Source organism: Gopherus evgoodei, chromosome 3, assembly GCF_007399415.2.
Source record: "Gopherus evgoodei ecotype Sinaloan lineage chromosome 3, rGopEvg1_v1.p, whole genome shotgun sequence".
In the NCBI taxonomy this organism is placed as follows: domain Eukaryota; kingdom Metazoa; phylum Chordata; order Testudines; family Testudinidae; genus Gopherus; species Gopherus evgoodei.
The window spans coordinates 92,071,644-92,096,720 of NC_044324.1; the positions used below are offsets into that span (position 1 = coordinate 92,071,644).

The 25,077-nt window shown below is 39.2% G+C and overlaps 1 protein-coding gene across 2 annotated transcripts in view; it reads left to right on the forward strand.

The window, feature by feature from the left end:
- Positions 1 to 25,077, forward strand: part of SOBP (sine oculis binding protein homolog) — a 144,550-nt gene that overhangs the window by 76,092 nt on the left and 43,381 nt on the right. Inside the window, exon 5 of one of the 2 annotated variants that reach the window (XM_030556060.1) lies at positions 3,444 to 3,539. The exons of the other annotated variant lie outside the window; for it this stretch is intronic. Within the exon in view, the coding sequence (XP_030411920.1) occupies positions 3,444 to 3,539 (96 nt within the window). The remainder of the gene's footprint in view (positions 1 to 3,443; positions 3,540 to 25,077) is intronic. 2 annotated transcript variants of the gene reach the window in all.

The following is a 25,077-nucleotide window of genomic DNA, read 5'->3' on the forward strand; positions in this document are numbered from 1 at the left end:
AGGATGATGGTAGGGGAGTAAAAGAGAAGAAAAGATAGGGAGCAGGAATCTCAGTAGGCCACTTGGAAAATACCACAGTTTTTGATGTTCTGTATTTGCCTGCACACACCCTGCTATCCATTCCTAACTCACAGGCATATGTTTATGAAAGGTGAGTGAGAAAGACTGCCTTTCTTTCATTGTTTTGTCAGAGTGGCTGTCACAGGTGGTTGTCAAATGATTCAAACTGCGAGTGAGAGGCAAAAAACCCCAAAAACCTTGGCGCCACTTTTTTTTATTAAAAAAAATCATAACATTGAACATTAGTGTAGCATTTTAAAAGTAATTTGCAGCTGATAGAACCTAGAGGTGGATTCATGCACAGTACTTGGGTATGGAGAAAAAGCTCTGACCACTAAGAATTTGTAAACATGGATTTAGACAGTTGAATTGTATTTACTTTTACTACAATCATAAATGATAGCACCATGTAGCTAAACTGTTGTGAGTATAAGTACATGTAGATTTTGTCCAACAAGTTGTTAGAGACATTCAAAATTGGATAAAACAAAGTTTGGATAAGTAGGGGAGGCAGTGCATTGCCATCAGCTTGTGTGGCAATTTTGGTTAGGTGGGCAGGGTGAAAGAGGGTTTGACTGTATATTTTCTCTCTCTCTCTCTCTCTCTCTCTCTCTCTCTCTCTCTCTCTCCCACACACACACAGACACAGACACACACACACACACACACAACGCAAATTTCTATTTAGTTTTATAAGGTGTTTGTACTTACAGATCGCAGCAGTACATGTCTACAGACAGTCACTGACAAGCTAGAATGTGTACGCTGTCATGTACAGGCTGTTAAAAGCAGTATCTTTAGATACAGTGTAACTTGTATTCAGTGGAAGCCAGATAGCATCTCAGAGCCTTACATGGTACCTGCCTTGTACCTACAGATCTCTCTCTCTCTTTCACTTTCACTTTCTCTCTCTCTCTTTCACTTTCTCTCTCTCTCTCTCATTTGAGTATCATAAGTTTTATTTTTTGACAGAGTGGGTGGAAAGCTAGTGACTTAGTCAGTAGCCCAATACTGCTGCTTTGGGACACAAAGCTGACAAGCTCAAATTCTACTCTGAGAGGGGCATTTGTATAGATATTTGTCTCCCAGCTGCACTTGAGGTTATTTGGAAGAATGATATGAGCACAAGGCCCGCTAGAGGCCCTTAGTTAAATCCTACTTCCCCTGGGGAGGGAGAAGGAGAGGGAAGGACAACGCATGGGTTCAGAAAGTGAAAAGGCAGGGTACACAACACAGTCTAACCTGGACATGTTTAGTGTTCCACACGGCAGGATGGATAAATTTTTGGGGTGTGTGGGAGAGTTCATTCTTAAAATGCAGGTATAAAAGAGACATAGTGAACAGAAATCTAGTCAGTTAAAAAAAAAGAGTTAAAAGTAATTTCAGGTATTTCACCTGCTTGAGTCCCCTGTCAAGTTTTTGTGCTTTTACAATCACATTTTTGTTTTAAAAAAAATCTTTCTCCTTAGCTGGTGTGTGAGAGATCTTCACAGACAAAAGGGGAAACTGATCAATAGATTAGACAAAAGTGCAGTGAAATATACAAAGTAAACAAACCTAGTTATTTTACCCTTCATCTTGTAATACAAATGATAGTTATGCCATAGTTATCTTAGATATTATTTATAAAACATTTTCAGACGATGAATGAATTTTAAATTGATAACTTCCCTGGGAAGTGAAGTCTGCTAGTGTCCACACCAGAGTTACAGTTAGGGGCCTGATTCAGAAACTGTTGGAGTCAGTGGGCTTTGGATCAGGTATAGATACTTATAGATACTTTTAAAAAACTTCAATATTGTTAACCCTATCATTCCGCTTTCACACCCCAAACACCTTCCACCTCCACAAAGAGGGACAGGAGCTTATTTGAAGACAAGTAACCAGTTATAGAATGTACAGACTCCTCCCAACTTACGCAAGCGTTCTGTTCCGGAACGCCTTGCATAAGTCAAATTTTGTGTAAGTCGGGAACGCATACCCAACAATTACGCCAAAAAAAAAAAAAGCTTACGGAACTTAACAGAGCTTTTTCCGTAAGTGCGGATTTGCCTAACTCGGGTCTTGTGTAACCTGGGGAGCATCTGTACAATGTGCAAATATCTTTCATAAATGCCAACACTAAAAAGAAAAATTTATCAGAGCTCTGAATGTGACACATGAAAATGGACAGCTCACACTACATTAAGGAAGAACAATATGTAAGTGCTGTCATAGCTTCATAGATGTGTGTTCATTGTTTTTCTCTCTTCTCCTCCCTTCCCCAATCCATACATCACAACAGGTAGTTCTCAGCTGTTCCTTTTGCAGCAGACATACGTTTTATCTAAAGAGACAGAAGACCGAGCTACCTGCTGCTTACTGTATGGCTTTCCTGTGTTCATCTTTTTTTTCTCCCCAGTTCACTGGGGGCCTATTTAAATAAACTGGCATGGAGCCAGAAGCTCATCATTTTAATGCAGTGTAAAATGGAATATGCATAATTATATGCAAGCCATATGTGAAGGAGACAGCTCAGCTGTGAATTTTAGGAGGCTGAGAAAGAGTGAACAGTCAGAAATTAGATGAGATGAAAGTGGAACAGAGTGCAAGTGTCACCCAAATGAACGGTGTAATGAGTGTGTTGCTGACACGCCTCCTTTCACCTACTACTCCCTTTTGCTTTAACTTTAAACCGGAAAATGTTGTAGATTAGAAGGAAAATACTATATGTTGCAAGCATTATTGCTAATAGGCTCTGTTAATGTCTCCATTTAAACTTCAGCTTTCTTAATTGACAGTGTAGATCAAAATAGCCAGTAACTTTTAATGCATCTTCTTAATTAAATATTTTACCATATTTGATTGAAGAATCATTGTTCTTGTTAGATAATTGCTCTTTTCGGAGCTTTGCTTAAAAATGAAGGGAGAATCCACTTATCTCTAATAGCATTACATGTAAATTATGAGTATGAAAAGCTATTTGTAATGGCCTTGCTGTTAAAATGAAAACAGAGGTACGTTATCTAGGAATTGCTTAAGCATGTTAAAAAAAAAAAAGTTTAAACAAGTACGCATGTAATGTAATCCTGAAAAATGCAATGAAGTAAATTGAAACCCTTAAGTGCTCACAGTTTCCAGCTCAAATATTTCATTTTGGGTTTGTCTCTTGTTGTTTTAATTATTACACCACAGTGAATTTGCATGTTCAGCCTAAACTATGTAACAATCAGCATCCCAAGTTCTCATATCTAAAAGGTGTACTGCGTATTTAAACAAATTTCTTAATAATGTTGTATTTTGGGATTCCCGTTTGTTTTAATGATCTGAGCTGTTATGCTTTTAGCTATTTTTTTCTTCCATTATTTGTAAGTCCCTAAATAGGCCATTATATTTCCCTTCAGGCTAGAGATGAAGATGGACATGCTGAAAATTTTCCCCAGCAGCACTATGCTAAGGAAACTCCAAGGCTTGCCTTCAAGAATAACTGCGAACTACTTGTAAGAATAACATACTTACAACAAGTCTAGATTGTTACTTTAGCACAGTGAAAATAGTTTTTTGAAAGGCTTTTGTTCATGATTACATACGTTATGAAATATTACAGCTTTTTTTTCCTGTTTAGAGTTCTAATGCTAGTTCTGATATCATTGAACAATTTTAACATCTCAAATTGTTTGCAAATCTTTTATATCTGATTATAGAACTTGAATGGCCTTGTCTTACTATCTTGTCTTGTACAGTAGTTCATAAGGAGCCGTGAAGGGAATGGCTAGTAAAGCACAAGGAAAAAAACAAAACAAAACCAACACCCCCCCGCCACTGGCCTCACAAACTGTAAAAGACGCCTCCCGCCCCGATCTTAGCTCTACATGGTTCTCAGACACTATTGTAATATTTTGTTCTGCTAGGAAACACAGCAGAGCTGACACGCAGTACTCCCTTTAGAATTCAACTATTCCTCTATTTTTTAGTGAAATGTAGTCAGGCGCTTTCCCCCTCTTCTCTTTTGTGGGGAAGGCGTGAAAGCCAGCGAAGTACTGACAAGGAGCCTAGAATGTTTACAAGCCGTAAGAGAGATGATATCAGCTGTGAAAGGATCTCTGTTCCAAGGCAGGGTTAATTTGCTGTTCATTTTAGCATTTGCAACTAGGCAAGATTAAAAACAAGCAGGAATGCCTATTATATTTCTATTAAATGAATCTGTTGGGCCTAATATTCTTGATTAGCTTGTGAAAATGAGTGCTCCACAATGATTTTTTCTCTTTACCTAAAGTAAACAGAGAATGAATTGTCATTTATTTAAAAAGAGATTTACACATTGCCATTGAAAATGGAGCTTTTGATGAGTTTATAGACCTTTCCCTACATTTCCTTTTCTTCCCAGCACCAGTAAGTAAATACCTCATTTGGCTAAGTGGAAATATTTGGGGAAAATGAGAACACTCAGTTTTATTTTGAAGCAACTTACAGACTTTTTTCTAATTATAAGTATATTAAAAAAAAAAAGGGGCGGGGGGGAACACTGGCTGCAACTCCTCTGCCTCAGCAAATCCCCTCTATGGAAGAAGTAGGACTGGAGAATGCTCTCAGTACCAGATGTGCAACCCCCAAGTAAGATAGTCAGTTACGCTCATGTAACTAAGTGCAGAAATTGGTCCCTGGGATCTCACTCTCATATCAGTGGTTTAAAAACAAAAGGCTGGGTTCTGCAGTCCAGCTGAGCTGTGCTTGGCATAGGAGAGGGGAAATGGGGAACAAAGGTGGCTTTCTATCACCTTTGTTTGCTTCCTAATCTTAGGATCAGCCTAGGATCCGTTTAGTATCCGGCATAAACTAAAGCAGTGAAAGCCATCCAAGGGGTCATTCCAATAACTGTGAACAGCCCAAACACAGAGACACACTTGCCATGCCCCTAGTCCCTGGAAATGCCCCCTACAACAGGTACAGGACAGGGACTGTCTTAGAGCCACAGTGGTAGCAATGTGTCACCCAAGGATACCCTTTACTAAGGAAATCTCCACTAGCTGGTTAAGATGTTTTCCAGCTGCTTTGTGCCACTTGTATTACCCAGAAGGGCAAGACTCATCCATAATGGAACGCCACTTGAACTAAAAGGTGTTACACCGGGCATGAATCTGGGCCTCAAGAACTGATCTTGCTTCCACTGAAATCAATTGTAAAGTTCCTGTTGATCAATTGGAGAAAGGTTAAGACCTAAGTGGCCAAAGAGTAGGAAAATTGAGCCAAATTTATAATTATTCCCCTAATATATATATTTACTAAATAAAAAGAGTTTCATTCCTTAATGACCACAACCAATTACAAGAGTGCTAGTCTCCTCAGGCCTGATACTGTGCATTCCCAGCATGTGCAAAACTCCAACTGAAGTCATCAGGAGTTTTGAATGTATCAGGAATGCTGGATAGAGTCTGACACAATACACTAACGCTGTCTGATCCATGAAATAATTCAGTTATTAATCCAAATGTAACTTTGCTTTTCTTTTAAAATAGATGAATGGAGCAGTTAATGCCCATTCCAAGCATTGTTTTAATGTAGTTACATTTCTCCCATCAATCTATGTTTAAAATATTGTACTATTACGTAAGTCTTGCTGTACTCACCTAAAGCTCTGAGTCATCCAACCTAGTATTTTGTCCTCAGTGTGTTTTTTGGACAGGTTTCAGTTCTTTTTTAAGGAAGTAATAAAAGTAATTTGTCATAGTTTTACTTTTCCGATGCTATTGGAAAAAAAGAATTGGCAGAGATGCTGCCTGGAGTCAATCTGCACTGAAAGAAAGAGGACAAAAATTATGAATATGCACTTCTGCTATCATTAAGATATACTTAGACAGTACCTCTCTTTGAAAATATGTTGATACTAGCCTTCGGAGATGGTGGATACTATGACTTGGATAGGATGCTAAATGTTTTATAGTCAGGTGGTCATTTTATTTATATATTTCCATTGAGTCTATGTTGTGTTAAAATGCAGTTGAAAACAAATATATTGAAAGTTAAGGGAGGGTACTGTCTCTGTCTGAAGTGCTTGTCAATATTTCTGTATCATTGTGGGCAATTTTCTGCTGGACAAGAGGAAAAAAAATAGAAAGAAAGTAGAAGGAAAAAACAAAAACAAAATGACAGGAAGATTGTTTCCCAATGGAAAAAGCATAACCAGTCATTAACAGCGAGAGGCAGATGTTGGTTTCTTGCTTTTTGTAAAACAATGAAGAGTTAAGACTTTAAATAAAAGAGAAATTGAAACTTGTTTATTCTTTTGAGAATCAAGAAATCCTTGGAGTTTTCTTAGTGCCGTTTAGAGTAAGTTTTATAATAGCCTGTCAGATGGAATTGGAAGCTCAGGCTCAAAAGTGCTTTCTTAGCTTTAGGGTTTATCTGCCATCTTCCAGTATGGTTTGTTGCAGCACGTACAGTCCCTACTGTTTGGGAAATGCTTCTGCTCCGAGGGTTCTGCCAGGATGGATCTAGGGGATCAAGCACTGATGGGTTCTGTATGCTAGTGCGCTCCACAAGAACAAGAGTACATGGTTAGAATGTTAATATCCTGGGTCACAGACACTCATTGAAAGACTTAACCCCTAAATACTTGGATAGATTTGGAAGTATAATAATAACCTATGCTATTGCAAATTGCATGGTTTCGTCTTTGCTTATTTCTTCATTGCTTAAGAGAGAAATATTTGGGCTAGTTAGATACAACTCAGCTATTTAAAAAAAACAAACCCAAAACAGCTAGACAGGAAGTAGAAGGAAGACTGCATTATCGTTTAACAAAAATTAAAGCTCTGAGTGCATATGGCAGCTCTGTTTATTAAGAAAGCCGTGACAATTAAAGATTTGGTTGGCATAAAAATCCATCGTGCAGTTATAGGATTACTTCATGGTATTGATTTCCCACTTTAAATCCAAAATATGCTATGTGCCATCACAGTTAATGCAGAACACATACAAAAAATTCAGATATTAAACTCAATGAGGATACAGAATTTTCCTTGTGAACTTTTAGTCATTTTGAAAATTAAATTTTCCTCAGGTTAGCAATACATGATAAAATCTTGGAATTACATAATGCAAATAGTTTTTAAAAGAATAAAGCCAGCATGGTGGCTTGGCTGGTAGCAAAATCCACTGCCAAGGTTCCCTGCATCAGGACTTAAATTTCTCAGCAGCTGGTAGCTTTTATACAGGCACATCTCTTTGTTTCCAGGAGGAAAGGGCAGAGTATAGTCCCCTGGAAGCTGATTGTCATGTAGCAATGCAATTCAGCTAGTGCTGGGTATTGAGAAAGAGATGGGATTAAAGAGTGAAAAATGATGTACTAGAATGAAAGGACTGGTGAAAAGCCTACAGTTCCTCCTCTAAGCAGGCCAAATTCCTGAATCATTGCCAAGAGAAAGTACAAGTCCTCCTAAGTCGGGGTGGGCAGACTACAGCCCAGGGGCCACATACGGCCTTCCAGACATTTTAATCAGGCCCTTGAGCTCTCACTGAGAAGCCGCGTCAGAGGCTTTCCCCGCTCCGGCGCTCCAGCCCCACTCTGCACGACTCCCGGAAGCAGCGGCATGTCCCCACTCTGGCTCCTAGGCACAGTGGAAGCCAAGGGGCTCTGCATCCTGCCCCTTCCCCAAGCACTACCCCCGCAACTCCCATTGGCCAGGAACTGCAGCCAATGGGAGCTGCAGGGGTGGTGCCTGCAGACAGGGCAGTGTGAAGAGCCGCCTGACTGCACCACTGCATAGAAGCCAGAGGGGGGACATGCTGCTGTTTCTGGGAGCCACTTGAGGTAAGTACTGGCCAGATCCTGGCCCCTGGGTCCCCTCTGGCGCCCTTGTCCCAGCCCTGATGCCCCGTCCATTCTCTGAACACCTCAGTCCCAGTCGGAGACCCTCCTGCATCCACAGCCCCTCATTCCCAGCCCTACGCCAGAGCTCGCATTCCAAGCTGGAGTGCTCCCACACTGCAACTCCTAATTTCATGAGCATGCATGGCCCGCCATACAATTTCCATACCCAGATGTGTCTCTTGGGTCAAAAAGTTTGCCCACCCCTGTCCTAGGCTCATACCCAGGTTAGTCGGAGCAAGGGAGAGCCCCTACCAGGATGCCCCTTCCACAAAAATAGAAAATAAAAAACAACAGTTTGTTCTTGTTCTCTCTTGCTACCCACAGTATTCAGTGTAGTGTTAGGATTAGTATGTTGCTTTCTAAGCAAATGATAATTTTGGTGGGCTAAGGAAATGAATTGCTGGACTGCTTTCCCAGATCACTTTTTAGGGGGACAAAGTAAGCACCATGCGCACCTACGGAATTATATAAAAAATACACCACCACGGATTGTAACTGGAATAGCACTATATTGCTGTGGTATGATAAATTCTGCCTCATGACTTTACTACACAATTAGTTAAAAGATAGGCTACCTAGGCAAAAGTCCTTATTTAAATACAAAATAAACCATACCCTGCCGTCAGTTGTTACACAAAACTCTGCACATGCAAATCAGTGATCACACATATATCATTAATCTTTAGGAAAAGGGAAACATAAAAAAAAAAACCTACACATAAAAATAGATTTAAGTATGAGACATGAAAAAATTCACTCTAGAATGAAAGACAGTTAGGGTTATGACAAAGACTAACAAAAGCCAAGTTATGACTGATGGTCTGCCTTAATTTGTGGCATTGTGCATTGATATTGCAACCCTGATTTTATACAAGATCAGAAAATGTGGCATTCATGTGACACCTAGACATTGCAGCAGTAGTTAAAGATGAAGTCAAATTTAACTTCAGATGTCCTTTCATAGCTAGTTTATATCACATCCTTAATATTACACTCTTAAGACATTTTTTATGTAACAGAGTTTTTGACCAAAACAAAGAACAACAACATGTTTTTGTAAAAAACTCTTGAGGCCTCATTAGTACCAAAATTATTGACATTCACACTTACATTTAACCTGACTGACAGTTACAGGTATTTGACTCATTGTCTATCTTATAAGAGATGTTCTTGGTGGCTTTTCATTTTGCTTTGCATTTTTAAGTTTATCAGAACAAATTCCCATGTCCTGGTGCCAAAAAAACCCCAAACCCAATCTGCCCCAATAGTCACTTCAGCATAAACAAAAGGCAAATTTTGTTAGTGCACTTATATATCTTGTATCCTACATTATATTCAGTGCAACAATTAGGGGGGGATATTTAGCTTGGGGAAGAGAGATTTTTGTCTCCTACTTCTCTTTTTTTTCTTAGTTTGTGCCCATCTCTTTTCCCTTCTTTGTCTATTTTGCTCTCTTTTCCCACTTCTCTTTCCAACACTTTGGTTTTCCCTCTCACTTTTACAGCTAGCAGAGGGAGAGGTAGAGTAGCTTCCAATTTCTGCCCAGGAAGGAACAGTTATACACAGTGCCTGCTATCAGGGAGCTTGAATAGAACTGTGTGATCTTAGTTAACTATACTTCTTGCAGCTTTGTGGTTGAGGTGTTCTATCATGCCACTATGCACAGCCTCATGTTGGGGTCTGCATGGATTTCCACTGCCCCACTGGAAGCCACAGGAGTCCTTGTGCCTCAGGCAGACAAAGTGCCTCCCAGAGCTCCGGGTTGATGCACCATCCTTGAAAAGACTGCAGCGGCTTCCCCGGCCTCTCTGCACTGTTCCCTAATCCCACTCTTTTCCTGTCCCCTGGGGCGTTGGGGAAGTACTATCCTAGCCAAGAGCAGCAGGACTGTTTGCTGACAGAGCACAGAGTCTTATTGTTTCAGGCTCCTTCTCAGGTGCCCAGAGGTGGGAGGGGGGTGGGTGGGATGGTACATCTGTGCAGGGATCAGGCACAATCTTGCCCAAAGCTTTTATAATTGCCAGCATGCAGTGCTTTTCTAATTCTCCAACTTGCAGTTGTTTTTCCGCAGATATTAGTAGATTTCTTCAAGTCCCCTGCTATCCACTAATGGGTTAACACACCTTTCCTGAGAACTACTGATTCAATTCATATCTTTCAATAGCTGCAAAATACCATAGTATATGCTATGATTAGCTAGGGCAAAGAGACCCAACCCCAAAACCCACTGAAGTCAATGGAAAGCGTGTCCCATTGACTGCAGTAGGCTTTGGATCAGGCTATGCAGAGTTGTCAGCATGCATGTTATGGCTCTGTAACAAAAATCTCAGGGAAAAGTAATTACCACAGAGATGTGATGTTGCTGTTCTTAAAACCTCAGTAATCTTGGCCATGTGAATTTTAACCCTTTTTGTGATTAAAATAACAAAACGGCTTAGGTCATATTATAGACTAACAGCCTGCAACATTTCATTTTCGAACGCTAAATTGTTCTTGAGTCATAGGAGCATGTTTTAAAAAAAATCTCAAAACCCACAAAACTTGCATTCTGTTTCTTTTCAAGTGTGAAAAAATAGGCAAAATGATTTTAAATCACTTTTTAAAAAAAAGTATTGTTGCCAGGCTGAATTTGTGGGATATATTCTGTTCACATTGCACACACTTAATGACCCTTCAAGTCCACCAGAGTTAAGCGCATACATTTAGAAGAAGAGACTACACACTCCTTCTAGGTAAAGTTCCAACACAGAGTGAAATTGTAATGCTGACAGCCATAACCATATTAAATGGGTATAGATAGAAACACTAAGTGGCCAATCTGCTGGCTCCCTGACCAACAGTATACTTCTTAGATAGACATGCAGGTAGACACAAAATATGATCATTAACTCAGCAGGTACAGTACAACAGAAAGCTAACAATGTTAATAGTATGGCCAAATAAAGAACAAGAACAACATCATCAAGAACCTCAACCTGCCAATCATCATTAGATATGGTGTCATCAGGAAATTATATACTATATGTTTGTCTTTACACCTCTCTCAACTAGAACAGCCGATAATTTTAGAACAAAAATGTCCACTGTCACAGGTGGCACTGGCCTTTATTATTATTATTATTATTATATTATTTTCTACTATATAGCTAAATGGAAGAATGGTCCTTTTGTTGTAGCACTAGTATGGACTTGGGAGGGTTGGAGTCTCTTCCTGGGTCTACAACAGACTTTCTGTATGACCTTCAGCAAGTCACTAAATCCTTCAATGCCTCTGTTTCCCAATCTGTAAAATGGGAATAATATTTACCTTCCTTATGTATGGTAGCTATTAAAATTTGCTCTATTTTTTGAATTATCCACACCAAGGTTAGAGCTCTAAGCTTCTATTCTAAGCCCAATGAAATCCATGAGAGCCTTTTTGTTAACTTTAAATGGGCGTTGGACCAGGCTGTGGGGTGTGACAGGAGGAGAGGAACTGTACCATAAAGAGTAGAGAAAGACTGATATATGTATCTTTTCTTTGCTTTTTGTGACCAAAAACTGCTATACGTGAGCTTACAGATAATTTAAACACTTTAGCAAAACCAAAAAAAAATGGTTTTTAGAACACTATTTAATTTGAGGAACACTGTAATACACCTTAGAGACCATCAGTGAAAGTTATAGAAAAGACAATCTATTCTGAAGGGATAACAAATTTATTTAGAGAGTCAAATACAGTAACTTTAGTGGAAATGAGATCCAAAAGCCCATGTTTTTTATGCTGTGGGTTAGAGAGTAGCTCTGATTTGCAGCATTAAAAGAATGAGAGATTTTCCCTCTCTATTCTGAGGTAAGCACTCAGAATGTGATTATCTATGTGAGAACAATAATGAGGATAAGTGTCTTTGCCAAGAACTTTTTCCTGTAGCTCTTGATAGGGCTGCTGCTGATTAGTGATTTGACATTGCTTTAGAAGAGATTTCCGCCTCTGCAGAGCTTTCAGACAGAGTATTCTCCCCATGTCCCATTTTTGCTTTTTGAGGAACTGGGCTATCTGTCGGTGAACTATGATAGCACAGGGGATAGGATTGGAGGGTTTTTCCAGTTCTTCCCTTTTGGAGGGTAATATTGTTTTGTGAGTTTCCGGTAACATATAATACAAAACAGATCCAAACAAGTAAGAAACAAAGAAATGCCACAGTTAGCGATATACATTCCAGCAAGAAGCAGACTGGTACTCTTAGCAGTCTGACATAAGCCACACATTTAGTCCGGTGAGCCAAGTTAAGGAACACAAAGTCAGCAGTGAAAGGAAAAAGGAGAAAGGTTGGAAAAAAAATGAACAGGAGGGACTAGAAGTATGAGAGGTGACTGTGGTAAACTTTAGAGGATGACAACTGCCACTGTAGGTGCTAGGACACATAAAACCCACTCAGCTCTGGGCAATACACTGCCCCTCTTTTGCAACATCCTCCCCTGTAAATACTATAAGTGGCTCCCAGATCACACAGAATTCTTCCAGATTAGCATTTTGTGTAGACATGGATGCTATTTTAGGAGGTTCATGCTCTCTTGCTTGTGTGTGAGAGATGCTACTTTCTGAGCATAAGCTGTTTTGTGGATAGAAGGAATATTACCAAGTTTTTACCATTGAGCATCACTAAGTTTTAAAAATCAAGAGCAAAGTTTATTTAAAAAATTCAAAAAAATTCAAAATCAATACAGGCCCTAATTCCGTCAGCTATCTCCCCAGCAGAAGCAGTAAAAAATCTTATTATAAATGAACAGGAACCATCTGTTTCTGAGTAACTTCTAAAATACTCAACTAACTTCAGGATACATACATCAAATCCTCACCCATATGCTTCATTGTGTTTGTCTAGTCCTATCTTCACTCTTTACCTTTTAGATCTTTTTACTAGAGTTATAACTAAAGTTGGTTGAAATTAAAAAAAAAGCATTTTAATTGAAAAATAGCTTTTTAAAAATGTAAAATTTCAACAAAAGGATGACTTTTTTATTTTTTAAAATTAGTTTATTGAAAAGTTATCAGAAATGTTAGTGAAGTAGTTATCAAAATCTTGTGTTTATTGAAAATCCTTTTCTTTGTTAGCAAAAATTCTGACCACCATTTCAATAATATTTTGATAAAAATAAAATAGGCAAATACATTCATATGAAAAATTGAGTGTTTTGAACCCTTCAATTTTGAAATTGGACATTGTTTCATTAAGCTAATTTTTCATTTTTGAACCTGCCCTAGTCATAACCAAGGTTAGTGAAATTAAGCCTATTTTCAGTGGTAACTACTACATGTTAAAATTATTATACGCTTTACTGTATCCAAAATAAAATGATGAGATAATAGCCATCAGTATTTTCGTTATGAAGAGATTGGGGGTAATATTTCAATAATATTTTCATGTTGTCTTAAGGCCTGGATTACTTTAGTAGTTACATTAAGCAGGTGTGTAAGGTCTTGCAGAATAAGGCCCTAGATGATTTAGTATCCTAATTCCATTTTCAAGAGAGACCTAGGCACTTAAGGCCCGTGCCTTCAAAGGTATTGAAGTACACAGGGGATTTTAAGCCCTTAGGAATCTAAATGCATTGAAAGTAATTTGGATTTAGACTCCTAAGCACCCAAATTCTTCTAAAAGCAGGAATTAAGCTCCTACGTCACTTAGACACTTTTGAAAATTTTACCCTGGCTCTCTCATGTAAAGGATATATATCAGTCAGAAAGCCCTGTAAAGATAGGTTTGAGGTAACACCCTGTATACGGAAGTCCTATTGAATCCAGTAAGCATTTTTGTAAAAATGGACTTAGGATATGGCCCGTAATGATTATGAGGTTGACCCATGGATATCTACACTTTTTGTTGTTGGACTAGGTAGTAATTAAAAGAAAGCAGAAAAATATGGGTATCTTTAAATGCAACTAGAGGGATCTTTGGAAGCCTACAGAAAGAACAGCTAACCTGCAACCCCAGGCACTGTTGGTACTCTCTCAATGGTAGACTGAATTTCCAGGCATGAGATCCCAGTTTAGTAGATTAGTTGTACTAATAAGTACCTGTATATTTTAAGGAGTACCAAAAAGTACCTGCAGGGAGTGTATATTTCACTGTTGACCCCTTTCCATACAGGAATTTCTTACTTTTTTCTTTTCAAATTGTGATATACTGAACTATTAGAAAGAAAAAAAAACTCCACAAGACCTTTATTTTATTTTATTATACAAGTTAATGCCAATAATTACTTAAATTTTAATGAATTTCAGTTCTGACTTAATTGCTTTTGAGTAGTTCACTTAACTTATTAAAAAGAAGCAAGGACATATTCATTTAATGATCAGCAGAAGTCTTGGCCTAGCATCTGCCTACATTCTCTTTTCAATTAATCAATTATAGCTCAATGACGTGTAATTACACATTAAGAAAGTTATTGGATATCTCAGCATGCCTGTCCCCGGGGCCTCATGAATATACTAATATAACACACCTGTAATGACCTGTTCTCAGCTCTGCAAATTGCTCCCATTTCTCTCCCTCTTCCCCCCCCCCTCTCTTTGCTAAATGAAGATGAGAGCAATTACCATTAACTTTTTGAGTCATATCTAGTCAATGAGAGAAAAAAAGGTCCCTACCAGCATTCATAATAAATCTGCCTTTTTATACAGAGCCTTGTAAAAGCACTGTATCTCAAACTGCTCTATTTATGATACTGAAAGGCAGTAAATATAGATCTGAATCACACAAAATGCTGGGGGAATCAGGCCAGTCTAAATTGAGCACACACTCTGCTTTGCCTTTCTCTCTCTCTTTTTTTTTTTTCCAGATGAGAGAAACAGGCAAGCAGGAAAACCTTGTCAAATCACATCCAGGCGTAATTTGCTTGGCTTGGTTCAAATCAAACCAAACCCTGGAACTGATCCTTATGCAGTGGCTTTATGTCTTTGCATAGCAACTAAGCTGTGTTGCTGTTGTGAGGTTTTTTTTAAATGCTAGAAAGAACAAAATTTACTATGTAATGGCACAATGGTTTTGGTTGTACCAGAGGACACATTCACTAATGCTTTCTTATTAATGCATAACAAATGGCACCAAGAAGAGGCTCTTAAGTCACATAATGAGGTCTGACAGATTCTAAATTGGTGATTCAGCCAACTAAGATGTCCAAAAATGCTCTGTGAAAGTGAGCTTTTGATGGCTACATGAGTCCAACACAGTAAGATATCTGTCAACATTTTTATAAATGTTATCTTACACTGTCTGACTTTGATGTCTCAGTGTATCTCTCTTAGGGAAAAAGAATCCCTCTTTTCCCATATATAAATGGGAACTATAAAACTATCTTGAAAAGTATAGCTAGATCATAAATGGATGTACATGCACATTAACATGGAACAGCATATATGATGCAGCATAAACAAGGCAGTCTTTCTTGGGAAATTGAGTCTCTTTCATTCATTGCAGTAATCCGAGTCCTTTCCATGCTGAATTCTCTACACCCCTTTGAGCCAACCTAGTGCGCACACACACACACAGTTTTGAGTGAAATCTTCAACATACTGGCCATTCCCACAGTTTTCTGGGTCCTTTGGACAACATAATTGTCACTATGTTAGCTGTACCGTAATGTTGACGTTCCTATGGGACTCAAAGGGTCAAATGCTGCCCTCAGTTACACCATCCATTCCAGTGGACTTCAGCAAGAATGCACATGAGTAAATGAGAGCAGAATTTGGCCCAAGTGGTTTAAAAACAGGAATGGGCCATGTTTAAATTTTTTCCATTCATACTGATGTAATCAGGATGGGAACGTGGTTACATCATACACACCTTGATGGTTCTGAGTCATTTAAAGTTTGTTGTTTAATGCTAAGATATAAATAAGCAAATGAATAAAACAGATACCAGCAATCCCTAGTACCTGCCTCCCTCCCGTTTATAAAACAACTTGAAACCTTTTTATTCCAAAAATTAACTTGTTCCTCACTGGCAACTCCTTTGACATGTTTTACTTGGTAAATCTTTGCAAAAGGGAGCAGTGTTGTTCAGTGGATAGAGAGTGATACTGCGAGTCGAGTCCTGGGATGAAATCCTGGCCCCACTGAAGTCAGTGGAAGTTTTGCCATTGACTTCAATAGGGTCAGATTTAACCTGTGGTTTTATTCCCAGTTCTGCCACTCAATCACTGTATGACCTCAAACATGTCACTTAAGTCCTGATTATGCAACATATTTTGGCATGTTCCTAACTTTAACCATGCAATGTAAACCCATTGAAGAAAATGGGACTATTCACATGCTTACAGTTATGCATATGCTGATTTGGGTTTTAAAGCTCTGTTCTTCAATTTCCCCATCTTTAAAATATGGATAATATCTATCATTTGTAAAGTGCTTTGAGATCCTTGGAGAAAAATACTATATACAGTAAGCACTAAGGATGACTCATTTAATTTTTATTGTATTCTAAATTGTTTTTATGATGCTATACTGCAGCCTAAGTGTTTGGGGAGAGGTGCATGTATTGAATTATGATGATGCATTTCAGTAGAAACATATTCCTTGTTCCACTTTCATGAATTTAAAAATAATGTTACTGTCCAAGCAATGCCTATAACAAAAACAAGCAAAGCAGTTAATGTAAATCCCACACATAGACCAAGCTGTGCATGCGTGCTATAATCTCAAATCCTGCTCAATGCACAGCTTTGTTTATGTTTAGGACCTTAGTTAAATTCTGTGCTTGTTTTTTAAATCTCTGCCTGACAGATCAATTAAAGTGGAAAAAATGTTGCATTCCCTGCTGTAAAATACAACTTGAAAAGCAAGTTATATATGGGTCCTAAGCAACCTGTCAGTGGGCTTTTAAGTTGTATTGTTTTTGAGTATATGATGGGAGTGGGTCTGGAGGCATTTGATGCTGCTGAAAAAATCATTTCTAACTGTACTCTCTAGAAGAGGTTATAAGTCTTTTGCATGTCAGATTCCTAATTGAGCAATAAACACTTTATTGTATTATTACTTTTTATTATGAGAATAAACATACTTTTTGTAGACAGCCAGGAAAATACTGACCACTTGTGCCCAGTACCCATATAACCTCACTCAAATTAATGTTTCTTTAGTCAAGGGGAAAAATAATCTTCATTTTTTAAGACATTTTTGTTTCACCATGAGTTAACACACCCAATACATTTCACTTTCTAACGATCTGGGTCCAGGACTGCTAAGTAAACAAGCATTTGGTGCTTTGCTCAATTACTGACCCTTGCTTGATCTTTTGGATTGAAATAACAGTTTTCTAATTTGTTAAAGACATTAAACAAAGGGCCTTTTGGCAGTGTAAAGAGGCCTTAATGCAGTGTACCAGAATGGTATAAAGGGACTTAATGTTATGAGAATGTGCCCCTAATAGTTTCTATGTAACACAGCAATTTATAGTTAGAACACTGCACTGATGTATCTGATTACAGCTGGTCCAGCACTAAGATATATGGAGTGAGAGATGCTACAAACATTATTTTTTCCTATATTAGTTATGTTTCGTTATGTGCCAATAAATCTATGGAATTATATTTATATAAATCATGTTATACCAGATAATTTCAGGGGCCATATTTATTTTCTAATTTCATGCACCAAGTGCATGTGAAAAAATCCATATTTACTTGTAGATGGAATTGCTCAGAGTTGCATATACAAACAGGTGACTTGCACATGCAGTTTTCTGATTTGTGTGAGTGCCATCATGAGGTTCTCTGTGCATGACAGGTGCATGCACATTTCTGCAAGAACACTTGTTGTAAAGGGGTTTGAAATTGTGGCCAGTTTGATAGTGCTCATATCTTATTTCTTCCTCTCTAAGAGATTCCAGGAGCTGTGTTGAGCAAATGCTTTCCTCTCACAAGGGTTCTCTCATATCTGGTGCTATCGGGGTGTATGCTGTCACCTCTTTTGTTCAACATGCATGTGAGTCCATTAAGAGAGAGGAGACATGGCTGAAGTGTTTTGGCAGTCCTGAAAGCCCATCTTTTATATTTCCATCTCCTCTTGCCCTCAAGGTAGGGCTGAGTGTCTTACCGCAAGGCTGGGGTATGGAAGAAATCAAGCTGTCTGAGACAACCTGGATTAGACTGAAATGATTGTGGTGGATTAAGAGAAGCAACCAGAGGATTTGGCTAATGTTGTATTCTCCTACTTGTCTGAGGATGTTGAAACATCATTTGTGACCAGAGGTCTCATCTGGCAGTGGTGGAGGGGAGGGTTATTTTGATTCCCAACTGCTTTTAAATTATCTAATACCAGCAGTGACTAAGCTGGCATCCTTCTGTCTGCACCTGACCAGGAGGCTGAGACCTTTGCTCTCAGATGCAAACCTTGGTACTATAGTTTGCATAGTGGGGAGGGATAGCTCAGTGGTTTGAGCATTGGTCTGCTAAACCATGGTTGTGAGCTCAATCCTTGAGGGGGCCACTTAGGGATCTGGGGAAAAAATTGGGCCTGCTAGTAAAGGCAGGGGGCTGGACTCAATGACCTTTCAAGGTCCCTTCTAGTTCTAGGAGATAGGTATATCTCCATTTTCTTTTTTTATTTTTTTTAGCTTTTGTCATCTCTCACCTAGGATAATGCAATACATTTCAATCCATTCTGAGGCTGAAGCTAGTGAAGACTGCAGCAGCTTGCTTACCTTAAGTGCAATGTCTCACTGTGAGCGCATGGACACCAGGCTAGATCTACACTGCCGAAATTTACAAAAATATTCCCACTGGTGCTTTTCACACATCATTGGTAGCCCTGTTGGGAGTTGAAGTGTAGACAAGGCCAGACTCATTCCCTTCCCATCCCCACTCCCATTTTAGTTAAACCTGCTGAAAGCAAATCTAATCAGCATAATGAAAAATACGGATCTGGCTGTGAAAGCTTTGTCTGTACTAGGACTGGTGCAGGGACAATGCTAACACTGGTGGGAATGTTTGTATTAAGTTTCCCCAGTGTAACTTGACTGGCTAGTAATCTATGATCTGCATTGGCTACCTAATGGCGTCTGGATGGAGTTAAGCTGATGATTGTGACCTACAAAACCTTAATGGTCTTGGAACTTGCTGGACAGACTACTGCTCGCTCCATGTCATGCTGCCACAGCTGGGATCAGTGGATGCACTTGAGATGGAGCTCATGTGGTATACAGGGCCTCAACCCTGCACTGAGATCCATGTGGGGAAACCTGTGCTTATGCACAAGTCAGTGGAGTTCTCAGGGTAGGGTGGGATGTAAGAGGGCAGATCCAAAACAGTCTGAACTTGCTGATGTTCAGGGAGTGCTGCACAGCTCAGACTTATGAAAAGGCATTTGGGGAGAGCCTAGATGTGGAGTTTCCTTTGGGGACTCGAGGGCTGAGGAGTTTGGGACTGGCAGTATCTGTTCCCTGACTGGCTGCTGTTTGCTGAGTGGGATTTGCTGCTTGTTATGGTTAGACACAATTTTTAATGGCAGGTCAACTAAAGCTTGGGATAGACATGTTTTTTCTGAGAACAATCAAATCTGTGTATGGCTGTACTTCTATATATAACAGAAGTGAGAAATGGCAAAGACCCAGGAGCTCCTCCTGCACCTCCCTGCCAAAACCTGAGTTCTAAAGCATGCCAGCAATACATTGTGAAACATTGCTTATTTTCTCCACATGAAGAGCAGCAGCAAGTTGTTTGACCTAGTCCAAAGGAAACTGCTTCACAGTCTCGCTTCTGCCTGCTACCTTATAGCCCACTTCATTCTTTAATGAAAATACGGAAGCATTTCTTAGCTGTGCCCAGTCCCACCTCAACTGTAATCACAAAGGAGAGAAACACACACATAGACCTCTGATACAGACAGCGAAGTAATTTCAGGCTTTTGTGTTATTGTATAAGCCTTGCATGTTTAGCATCTTCCTGAATGTGATTCACCCAGGGGGAAGGGAGGAGGGAACTGCAAAGGCTGTATAGAGGAAGGGGGGAAAAAACTTCCTGCAGATGTGGAATCTGAAAGAATCCAGAGACAATATGTCTGTTTTTAGCAAGAGTAAAAGTGCAAACAGTGATAGATGCCATGGGGCTGCTGTCACTAAAATTTGGCTATAAGCAACATATTCATATTTAAACACATCAGCTTTTCAAATTGTAACGAACAAACTCTTTCTGTTTGTTTGGTTATTTGCAGTGTGGAAGCTATCAGCTTCATTCCTCATCCCTTCAGATTGGCGGTAATACTGAAGCAGGATGATGGATTTCCCTTCTATTTAGTTTACCTATAATGCCACAATATGTTTTCATCTTATTCTGTGTGGTAGGCTGTTACTGCACAATGGAAATAGGAGAGGTATTCTGCCCAGGTAAAATAACAACTAGTACGCAACATTATTTCCCAGTAGGGAACAAGTGACACAGCTAAAGTGCATACACACTGAAATATAACACTCAAATACTCATAAATAAAATATATTAAATGGCAAAGTAAAGAGAGTATCAAGCAAGCTATTGCATTTAGTGTGAACCGGTACATGTAAAAAGATAAAATTCCTGCAATTTGGGCTGCTGATTACAAATCAAAATCATCCGTGATGTAATGCCACAGACTTCACTGGAGATACACCAAGGATTAATTTGGCCCGCTATTATATCTAGTGTCTGTCATATATATGTCTCGGAAAGGTCAGCAGCAGTGCACTGGCACACGGGGTCTTTTAAAGTTGTAGACTGGAAGCCCTGCTTCTAGCATCATTAGAAAATAATTGCTTGTGAATGTCTAGGGGGTCGAATCTGAATGCTAGGGCTCTGAAAAAGAGGGCAGGAAAGTTTTAGACATTACTGAAATAGCTGCTACTAAAGTTATGCCTACCACAAGTGACAAATGGGTCTGAATGAAGATGGGAGACAACCCTGAGGGACATGATTGCTGCTTATCACCTGGATTTGGTTCATTTCCTCTCCTTTGCCTGTTTTTTTTCTTTGTTCTCTTTTTATTTTCTTGACTGTACATAAGACAGTCTCCTGAATCCAAAATTCACATAGAAACTGAAATTTATTGATCTGAAATACCAATGATCTGTAGGTGGTGAGGATGTTCCCTGTGACATCTCAATCAATCAGCATTTATAGTTTTGTGAGTTTGATATTCCATTTTTCATTATTTTTGTTCTTTGTCATTTTGGATTCTTTTCCTCCCCACTACTTTACTCCCTACATCTCTCCTCTGGTTCTGTATTTGTCTTCCCCCAACACCCCCCCCCCAATTATCTCCCTTCCTTTCTTTCAGTTTAACTCCTCCTCCTCCTCCTGTCTCCCAGCTCCATGTATAGATGCCATTACATATGCTCTGAGCCTTCCAGCCCTTTCTCTCTTTGACTCTTCTGCTCCTTCACTTGTTAGCTATTTATTAATTATCATTCATTATCATTCATTATTATTCATTATTGCTTTAGCTAGGTGTTACAAAAGCTCTGGGTAAAATGTATAATTCCTGCTGAAGACGGTCTTGATCCATTTTAAGAAGCAGACTTCCATGCCACCATCTACAAGTCATTCCACGCATATGGCCAAAATGATTAGGCTTTGTATGGCCTGGGACTCTGAACCTATAACCCAACTTTCTAATGAAGAGGGAGGATGGGCTTGTGGGTTGAGGCACTAGACTGGGATTAATGAGTCTGAGTTCAAGTCCAAGTCCTACTGTAGACATCCTGTGAGACCCAGGCAAATCACTTAATCTCCCTGTGCCTCAGTTCTCCATCTGCAAAATGGTGATAATAGTACCATCTCTACCTCAAATGAGTATTGTGATCATAAATTCCTCATGCCTTGATTTTCTCTGGCCTTGCCCCTTTGTAGTGATTTTACATGGTTGCAAGTACGTATATCAATGATACCAAACAGAGTGGCAGTCTTTTGGCACAGGGCTTTTGCACCAATTGGCTGAGCACATGGTGCTAACTCTTCTTGTGTCCACTTTTCTGTGTAACATTAAGTTGGTTGTACAAGATGCAGTGCAGCAGAGAATTAGATTTATTAAAGTGTGTGTGGTGCTCTGATACTGTTACAGGAGTGCTCTACTAAATAGTTATGAGATAAGGTGCCAGTACATGGCACTCCAGAATCTATAGCATAGTTCCCCGAGTTTTACAGGATCAGTAAAACTTGGTGCACTGCAATGGCTTCTTTCTAGCTGCTCACTACATGCAGCCCTTAACGACAATGGTTTTTGGGGCCTTGGAAGTACTTAGATAGTAATGAGGCAGTCCAGTGTACTCCAGTTGGAAAAATTAATCTCTATTTTCTCTCTTTCCCTCTCCCTCTTTTGGAACAGTAACAAAGAAATAAAAGAAAGAGGTAAAATTGACCTTTAAGGCTGTTACTGTTGCTAAATAATGCTAATAGCTCTTTGCTGTTCTGAGATACATGCTTCAGAGTGCTAATGTCATTTAATTATTGTAATGCTTCAAATGAGGTGCCCACGCACAATTAATTTAGATTTAATTATTATATTCTAAATGTCAGTTAAGTACAAAAACATATTTACCATGGTTTACCATCCTATTTACTGAGTTTTACCTAGTGTACTTCAATGGAGCATTCCCTGAGTCAGAAGTGCAGATCAGTCCTTCATAAATAAATGCTTCAGAAATCTAGAATGTCACTAGCAAACAGCAACTGACATGACATTATTTTCAAAATACATTTGGGAATTTGGTTAGAAATACAAGGAAAATATCAGTTGTGATAGGGAATAAACTGAACTGTACAGTACTGCACAAAACTATCAAGTTTTCTTAAAGTGGTTTTCTAGTGCCCAAAGTAGGCATTCAAATAGACAACACTCTTCTAAACTTAACTACCAGTAAGTCCTTGACTGCCCTTTTCTATATTTATATACATTATACATGTATGTATCTACAAATGTTTAATTTATACAATAAATATCTATTTGGTAGTGGGGAAACATACAAATGAAAATAAACCTATGTCAAGAAATTTCAGCAAGGTTAAATTGGCAAACTGAACTATGGAGGTCTGAATGTTTGGGTAACAGTAGCTAAAGGGCACACCTCTCTTCCTATCACAGAATTGTTCTTTTGCTTAGATTTTAGGTAGGAATCCCCTAGTTTTTTGTTTTTTCCCCCCCAAATTCTAGTCAGTCAGTTCTGCATTCAAGTCCTGAGAAATACAGTATCAGGGGAATATCCTATCATATCATGCAGCTTGAGAACATCTAGAAAGTTCTTCTGCTTTCCCAAAACTGTAAACAGTCCATCACAGAATGCTGTACACTACTTTAGCACCATGTGATAGCTCTTTAATCCCAAAGTATTTCAAGATTAATTTCTAGGACATTTGCTTAATTTGCATAAGCCATCCAGCACACAGAAGATGTCTCAACAAAGCAATATGCCCAAATCTGGATTTATATGAAAATGTGAAGAGGTGGGGGGAGAACATACTGAGGAAGCTGTCAATGGATGTAGCTGCCATAAGGATACCCTAATAGAAAATCACAGGATCCTGTCTCCCTTTCTCTACTGTGTATATAGTTTCCATATAATTTTCCACTTTGAATCATACAACTCTTTTTATTAAGATAGGTTTTCATCCTTAAAATGTGAATACTTTGCACTGTTAGCTTTGTCCAAAAAGGAAATAAAATCCTAAAACTGAATCTGAGTAGAAGGCTGTACTTTTGGCCGTCTCTGCAAGGAGCCTAATACATACACCATTCTGATTATTACCTTGCCTCCAGAAACAGTAGGGCCTATAATTCTTGAAACAGCTGACATCTAAAGTGTTAGTTCTTTCTGTGCTTTGAATTAGTCAGTCCTTGATCTCTATGCCTGGCATAGAATCCCATATTCCAATGAAATCTGACCGCATGCTCTCTCCTTGTGCAGCAATGTTTGCATTCTAGTGTTTGGAGATGTTTAGTTTCTATTCTCAGGACTCTGAATTAGAGCTGTATGGGTCAATGGAGCAAATGGGAAAGTTGTCATTGTTAGAGATGAAGTTTATCCTCTGATTTGTGTGTTGTTTCTTTTAGTAATAATAATAGGAAAATTATAAGAAGTTTTAATTGCTGCTCTATCCTGAAATGTGACTCTAAAATTGACATCGTGATTCCTTATTGACCATTTTTCCGTGGTTTCCAACACAAACTTACTTTACCTCAGATCAAAGATGTTTTTCTTCCCCTAACTGCAAAGTCAGCCAGTGATCTGAAAGTCAAGCTGGTTTCTCCCCCAGCCTCCCCTAATGTGTCATCACTAGTACTAAGGCTTCCACAAGCCAAATTAAGTTCTCAATTATACCTATGCAACCCATTAGACTTCAATATACTTGCATAGATGTAACTGAGAGCTTGATTTGAAGACAATGGTGCTGTATGGGTGCAACTGAGACTACAGTTCGGCCAGCAGAATTTCTAGTAGTAGTAATGGGATGTGAGAAGGAAAGAACTCAGGTTGACTTTCATACTGAATTGGCAAGGCTGCCAACTAGAAGTGTGTGCCTGTAGGTGTATGTGTATCTGTTTAATATGGTAATAGAGCTAATTTGAGCTGGAAATCACGTGTACATAAATATGTACCTTAATGCCTTCTACAGAATCACTTTTCAAAGCAGAATAGCACTTAAGGGTGTTGCAGGCACAGAGGGTGCCCGAGGCAAGCAACAGCGGTTCGTGCCCGGAGTGCTTGGCGCCAATGAACACACACCAGGGTGGAGAGCAAGCAAAGTATATTTGAGATCTCAAAGCGGTGCTGGAGACTTAGCATGCCTCAGATCCAGCACACCTACACAAGCGGCTTTTTCCCTTTTTATACGTTTTTTTTCTCTCTTTATCCCCCCCCTCCTTTCTCCCCCTGTAGCAGTTACGTAAGCGCAGGTGCACTAAGTAATCTTGGCCACGGCAGCTCGTTAGTAAGTTTTCTTCTGCAAGTTATCTTGTCCTTCTGCTAAAGGTGCGCAGGCCTCATTATTTCTGCCTTAGACCAGTTAGAACTGTTGCAACTGATAACGGCTGTTATACCTGGCCTTTTAGGTCGATTAAAGTTCAAACATGGAGGGACCCTTGTGTGCTGAGGCCTAAAACCAGGAAGGCTCCATACCCTTGTGGCTTTCCACCCTCCCGAGTTACTTAGGGTTATGCTTAGTGA